At 27.8% G+C, this 7,142-nt stretch overlaps 1 protein-coding gene across 1 annotated transcript; it reads left to right on the top strand.

The window, feature by feature from the left end:
* Window positions 1-3,975: 3,975 nt before the first annotated feature.
* Window positions 3,976-4,463, top strand: LOC119686380. Its single transcript, XM_038100953.1, has 2 exons — window positions 3,976-4,178; window positions 4,249-4,463. The coding sequence occupies exons 1-2, from the start codon at window positions 4,005-4,007 to the stop codon at window positions 4,450-4,452; spliced, it is 378 nt and encodes a 125-aa protein (XP_037956881.1). The 5' UTR covers window positions 3,976-4,004; the 3' UTR covers window positions 4,453-4,463.
* Window positions 4,464-7,142: the final 2,679 nt, after the last annotated feature.

The raw sequence follows: 7,142 nt of genomic DNA, 5'->3' as shown, positions 1-7,142 counted from the left end.
CCGAAAATGCAAATAATTAATGAATAATAAAAATTTTGTTGTTGTGATTCACTACTGTTCAAGATACCTTTCTTTTAAAGTTTTTTTTTGGTTTTATTACTGATTTTAAAAATAAAATTTAAAATTTATTTTAGTGAATAATAACGGTTATATTTTAATGATTTTATGATTTTTAATTACGTCTATAAATATGTTAAGATTGATTTGAGATATAAATAAAATAAAAATAATTTAAAAAATAAGATGCAATAATATAATAATAAAATATTATGGAAAACAAGAGTAGGCAAGAATTTGCAATCTACTTTAGGTTATTATTATTATTATTCAGAATCGTTATAGTAAAATTAAGAACTGCAAAAACTAAAATTATACAAATTGCTTTCATGTTATTCTATCAAATATATGTACATATATACCTGTATTAAAATGCAACATGATGTACTTTTCCTGGCAGGAAACAATTTGTATTGCATAGGGAGTCACGTACCTGAAACCAAAATAAAACATAAATAAAAAAAAATAAGTAAAGCAGTTAAACTCATTAAATTTTGTGAAAATGATGGAATAAGAAAAACAATTTGTAAATTTTATTCTATTGACGTTGGGAAGAAGGGAGAGGGGAGAGAGTGTAAGGTAAGAGTACACGAAGTGTAACTGCAAAATGGGAAGCGTGCAATTTAGTCATCCGTACTGACATAATTTAAATCAAATGTGTAACTTTAAACCGAATTTAATGCTGGGATTAGTGTTGGAAAATGTAACGAGGCTAACAACAATAACAACAACTACAGCAAGAACAGCAATAACAGCTCTAGCGCATGAAAAGGGCAACAGCAGCACAGAGTTGTGTAGTATAAGTATGAATGTAAGCAGGAAGTGAGTAAGGAAAGAGAAACGTGTTAAACAAATGCTTTAAATGATTTATGGCAAACAGTCAACATCAGTCAAAAGTATCAGCAAACAGCAGTAGTAACAGTGGCAACAGAGGAAGCAGCAGCAGCAAGCAACCAACACAATTTTAACTAAAAAAAAAACTAAAAAAAAAAAATGGAGTAAAAAAATTTTAAATAGAAAGTATTCGTTTCTCGCTGAAAAAGTGTGTATAAAAATATATAAAGAAAAAAGGAGAAATAAAAATTTTATAAAGAAAAAAATCAAAAAAAAAAGGAAATACAAAAAATAAAAAAAAAAACAAAACATAAAGAGTAAAAAAACAAGAAATAAAAGAATTTTAGAATTAAATCCCAAACAGCCGAGGCAAAAGTCTTAAACATTAAATTCAATTTTGAGTTTTTCAACTCAAGACAACTCGACAACGCAGCATGATTGTTTATATTCAACAGCGGAACGTTGAAAAATTGAAACTGCGGCGATGTAGGGACGCTGCTGCTGTGGCACATATCACTGCTTGGCTGGCTTGCGTTTGCATTACACCAAATGTCCCTTGAGTTTAAAATCTTGTGGAAAACTTTGAAATTTTCTACTTAACTTTACATTGTTGTTCTTATTGCATTTGCCTTGGTTGTTGTTGCTATTGTTGTTGTTGTTGTTGATGTTTTTGGTGTAAAACGATGATGACTCCTACCCGTTTTTTTACATTTGCTGTTGCTGCTCTGCTCTGCTTTACCCTGCACTGCCTTACCATTATTGTTGTTAGCACAAAAAGTTTTATAAAAAATAAATCAATCAGAAAATTAAATTAAATTCATACTTAAAATTTATTTTTGCGCTTTTTGTTTTCTATTGTTTTGTAATTCTCTATTATATTGTTTTTGTTGTTCGTGCCATTGTTGTTGTTGTTGTTGTTGCTAAAACTGTTATAGCTGCTGGCAACATCGTTATGAGTTGGATCTCGCATTGTTGTTATTGCAGTTGTGGTTTTGCTTTTATTGCAGCAAATTGAAATTTTATTAAAAAACATTTTAAAATTATTTATTTTTAAAAGTTTTAAAATATTTTGTGCCTTGTTAATATTATTTTGATTTTTTTTGTTAGTTTTTGTTTATTATAATTTTTTTTCTTTTTTGACTCTCATGATTGACATATTATATTTTGTTTGCTATTGATGTTTTCGTTATCGAAATTAATATTAAAAATTTTTTTGATAATATTTGCAATTTGATACTTTTAGCTAGTTGGTACAACGAGTATGCTTATAAACATTTTGAAAAACTTAATAAAACATGCAAATTGGGTAAATACCGCTCAAACAAAAACAGCCCTAAAAAAATTTCCAGCACTAGAAAAAAAATCATGAAATTGATATTTAATTTGTTATAAGTCAATTTGATATTGATGTGGCTTATAACAAAAGGTCGAAATCACAATATTATCATATTGCTACATCAACAATTTAAAATAAATTTATGCATAAATTTAAAATAAAATATGAATCAGCTTAGGTAACAAATTTAATTAAAATATTATTTTTAACTGGGTATAGCTTAACTTAAAGTCAGGAAAAATGAGTTTATTTTTTTGGACAGTATTATTTTTGCTTAAGTAATACCTAAATATGTACCTTTCTTAAATTAAGATAGGTAAGTGAATGTGGTCTTCGACTACTCGACAGGCAAAGAATTAGAATAATTTGTTGGCAATAATCGTTCATAAAATAACATATCGGTTGGTAAGTCCATATGATAACCAAAAATACAAAATTTTTTTTGGCCAAATTCGACTTTATCCACTAAAATAGTTTTGTCCAAGAGTAATACAATCATTCCAACCCTTTTCTAACATTTCAATAATTGAATTGAAGAAAGATTTATCTTTGACCTAAAAATATGGTTTATTTTCGGTGATGACTTTCTCAACGAAACCAATTCTTTTCTTCTGGAACATTTTAATTCGTAAAATTTTGCCATATGGCTTGTGTAAAAATTTTGCCATAGTGATCAATGACTTGTGACACTAAGCATTCTCTTGGATCTTTTTTCTACTTCATATGGAACAGCTTTTCGCAATTTCTTGACCCAAATGTAGAGATCAGAATTGAAGGTGTGGCCTTTTTAAGGTAAATGATGAATAAAATTTTACTCGGATTCCAAACTATGGGTGACGCCAAAACCATGCCAACTGTTTGTTGCACTTTTGGCTGCTTTATGTGAGGTTGGACACAGTTCATAGCTGATTGGGGAACCATGCAAGAAGATGAAATCATTTCGGGCATAGTACCTACTCTGTATCTAATTGGGAAGGTTTTAGGAATATTTTTGATTATACTTTCATTGGTTTACTAGCACATTAATTGTTGTTTATAGTTATATATTGTATGTGATGGAATCGGATATATTAAAATTGTAGTCAATGTGGATTACTGATCCTTTTTGCTTGCGGAAGTCACTATTAAAATTATAGTAAATTATTTTATTTAAGTGGAAACTTATTTTAAAAATAAAAATTTGTTTTATTTCTGATTTTGTTTGGGCTATGAGGTTATCCAAATTGGAGGATAGTAAGCAAAACGTATAAGCGAATGAAACATTAGCCATAAATATGATACGGGTTCACCAGAAAATGGATAAGACATATTCCCACCATGTGATTTGAATTAGCGAATCAGTCGTCGATCTGGATAACTATTCACATAGTGCATATTTTGCGTTCTCTTTTTCAGTCCGAATTACGAGGTAATCCAAATCAATATTGAACAAGCCATACGGGTTATACGATATGGGTTTACTAGAATATCGACTAAACTTATTTCCAACACATGATTTAAAGTAGTAAATTATATCCGGATTCGATCAATACCCTTGTCGAAATATTGTCGAAATATGTAACAATCAATGATTAGTATTAAATGTCGTGTGCTTTCTAAACATATCATTCGTATAAGTTAAATCAATTGGCGTAATTGATTGAAATTAAAATAAATTATTAAGATTTATGTGTCATTGATTTATTTTTTAAAATATAATAATACTTATTTGTTTTCTTATTTTGAATTGTATAAAAGAAAATCAACTATTAAATATATCTACGACATTATATATATAATGGATAATTTCAATGTAGAATGTATTAACATCTGTCTCAGTTGTACGGAGAAAAACTTAATTGGATTGTTAAGTATTATTTATAATGCTTTTGCCCAGGTAGTCTTTTTCATTCTCAAGTCCAAAATGATGCCAGTTCTTGTATTTTTCTTCATCTCTTGCATAATTACTTTTGTAAGTAAACAATTTTTATTACTTTTGATTTGATTATAAGCCAAAAACTAATAATATTTTCAAAATAAAGTTTTGCAAGGAGTATGTGCCACAAACTGTAGAAACACCACGAGTGAGTATCTTTGAACTATTGTCCGAGTTTTCACCTTCCGATCCAACATGCTTAGAGCTCTATTTAACTTTGTTTCCTACAAAGTTTCCTGAGATACCTGGCGAGAATGAGGTTAGATCGGAATATATAACTAAATCAGGGAAATTAACAAAAAAACGTTAAATTTTGCATTATTGAAGATTATTTAGAATTATATTTTATATAGATTTAACTAAGATTTTATTTATTATAAGAGATTTTAATAATAAATATTTTTGTTGTTTGTTATTTAATTCTTTTTGGTGTCTTACTATGTCATGCCTAAATAAGCGGTGGTCTATTTGTTTTAAGAAGTGGTGAATATATATATGGATATATGTAGAATAAATGCCTACATATATGATAGGGATATAATTAAATCTGTCTATGATATCGATATCATATATCATGATATATGATATATACATATATGAATATATGATATAGTATATAAATATAAATATACGATAGAGATAAAGTATTTTTATATTAAAAATAATCAACGAATTATTCAAATGTTCTAAAAATCTAAGAAAGATATCATGGCTGAAAAATTTTTGTCAGTGGTGCAATAAAAGTCCATGATGACTTTTTCAAGAGACGTTCGAAGTGGATAAGGCATCTAGAAGAAGAAGAATTCTTGTAAAAATAATAAACAAAGTTTCAAAAAATCAACTTTGCCCTACCATAACTTATTAATTTATTAAAGCAGAATAAGATAGAAAGTTTTAATCTTAATTAACTTAAAATAGTTATAAAAATCAAACAATTTGAATAACCTCTTTACGAAACAGATATTCTTTTGACTAAACTTTTTTTATCAGAAAGAGTTTTTTGACGCTATGTTCCCTTGAACACTAAAAATTAACTCTCTTTTCTTATAATTTTTATATGTATTTAAACACGGAATCATATTAAAAAAATAATGGGATGTTACTTAAAATTGATCTGTGCCGTAACTAAAGAAAATTATGGCATAAACCCTTTGAGTTTTTGATAGTAAGTACTAGATATTAATTTTGATTATTTTAATAATAATTTTATATGATTATAATTGCTTCTCTGGTGTTAAATTCTTGTTTTTACAAAACACATAACAATTAAAGTAGCAATTTTTTATGTGAACATTGCCTTTTTATAAAATTAAGGTTCAGTTTTCCTGAAGATGACTCCCGAAAATTGTCGAAATATCGGAAAAATATTTTATTAATATATAAATTGTTTTTAAATATAAATAATTTAAGGTAAATTTTTTCTTGCCGATAATGGCGTGTCTTTTTATGACGAATGAAACAATTTAAAAGTTAGACCGATTCGAATAGCAAAGAAAGGCAAAGACAAAAATTTTTTTTATTTAATTTATTGAAATTTGGCTGACCATACAACGCTGTTTCGAGTATTGCCAAGTACTCTTCATCAGTGGTCTTTCACACGCCATTATCGGCAAGAAAAAATTTACCTTAAAAATTAGAATTATAGGAAATATGAACAATAATATTGTTCAGCTTTTCCTTAACGCGATTAGCGAACTTGTAGAGAAACATTTGCATAGCTTCTTTGCAAAATTGCACCCAAAAAAGGCGCTTTACATATAGTAAGTTAAAAAAATATGCATAACAGATGTCTCTACAAAAAGAATAGCTTTGAAACAAAAATAGGCAAGCTCAAAGATTAACTTTCAATTCGTTGAAACTTGTGTTTCCAAATAAAGCTGTAGTTTATAAGCTCGTTCTAATTTAAAGCACGGCAAGTGCTTTGGTTGGTGTTACTAATTAAAATAAAAATAAGTGACAATAAAACCTGGAACTTGAGCATTGAAAGTTTGTGCAGCCTTGGCTTCTTGTGGATAAACACGATTAGTCATCGCTTCTAATTTGACAGGCACGAGTTCTAAGCCTGGCACTTGCAATCCAATCAAATTATATACGGACTATAAACTAATTAAATAAAAATTCGATTATTTCCAAAGACCACTGATGAAGTGTACTTGGTTATACTCGAAACAGCGTTGTATGGTCAACCAAATTTCAATAAATTAAATAAAAAAAATTTTTGTCTTTGCCTTTCTTTGCTATTCGAATCGGTCTAATAAATAATTTAATTTATTTATTTTTCATTTCTATTTAAATGACCAATTAACTCGCTAATAAATTATAATTTTAAATTAAGTCCAATATATAGTAGAAATTTAATTGATTATGTTGCATTTAAGATATACCAATTTGAGTAATTACTTAATATTGTGCGACTTCTTTTCCTGTTAATAAAATTTAGAGTTAATGTATTTACTCTGTTAATAAAACAATATTAAGGCACACTAAAAAAACAAAAATTATTTATATACAAACCAACTGGACCGCAGTTTAGTATTTTTTATAAAAATAAAAATAAACCTAAACGTTTCCTCCTACCGAAGCAAAAAAGTAACTCATACGTACGGAGTGCCAAAGCAAGCTCATATTTTGCAAAGCATTGAACAAAATCATATTTATTTGTTGTTATTTTTGAGTAGAAATAAATGACTTGAATCCAAATACTTACTCTAAAAATAAATTGACAGCGCACTTGTAAGTAACTTTGCAGACTTCGAGGACAAAAAACGGTAGAACTAAGTAACAAATGCAAATGACAAATGACAAATACAGAAAAAATAAATCGAAGTGGGATTTAAGTCAAATCAAAGTAGTCAATTGATAACTAAAAGAATTGCAGAAAGTGTAGAATTTGTAACCTATATAGAGAAAGCAAAAAAAAGAAAAGAGAATTGAAAGAAAAAAGTTTAAAGCAAATAAACGAAGATAACTTAAGTTAGAAATGCATAATTTAGAAGAAAC

This window comes from Teleopsis dalmanni, chromosome 2, assembly GCF_002237135.1.
Source record: "Teleopsis dalmanni isolate 2A chromosome 2, ASM223713v2, whole genome shotgun sequence".
Lineage (NCBI taxonomy): Eukaryota > Metazoa > Arthropoda > Insecta > Diptera > Diopsidae > Teleopsis > Teleopsis dalmanni.
The sequence above is the reverse complement of the archived record's forward strand: the minus strand, read 5'-3'. Positions and strand labels throughout refer to the sequence as shown.

What these genes read in the sequence shown, in the direction of transcription:
- LOC119686380 (XM_038100953.1), top strand. Translation starts at nt 4,005, where the DNA reads ATGGATAATTTCAATGTAGAATGTATTAACATCTGTCTCAGTTGTACG. An exon ending in TCTCTTGCATAATTACTTTT is followed by an intron (nt 4,179 to 4,248) that starts GTAAGTAAACAA and finishes TTCAAAATAAAG; the next exon opens with TTTTGCAAGGAGTATGTGCC.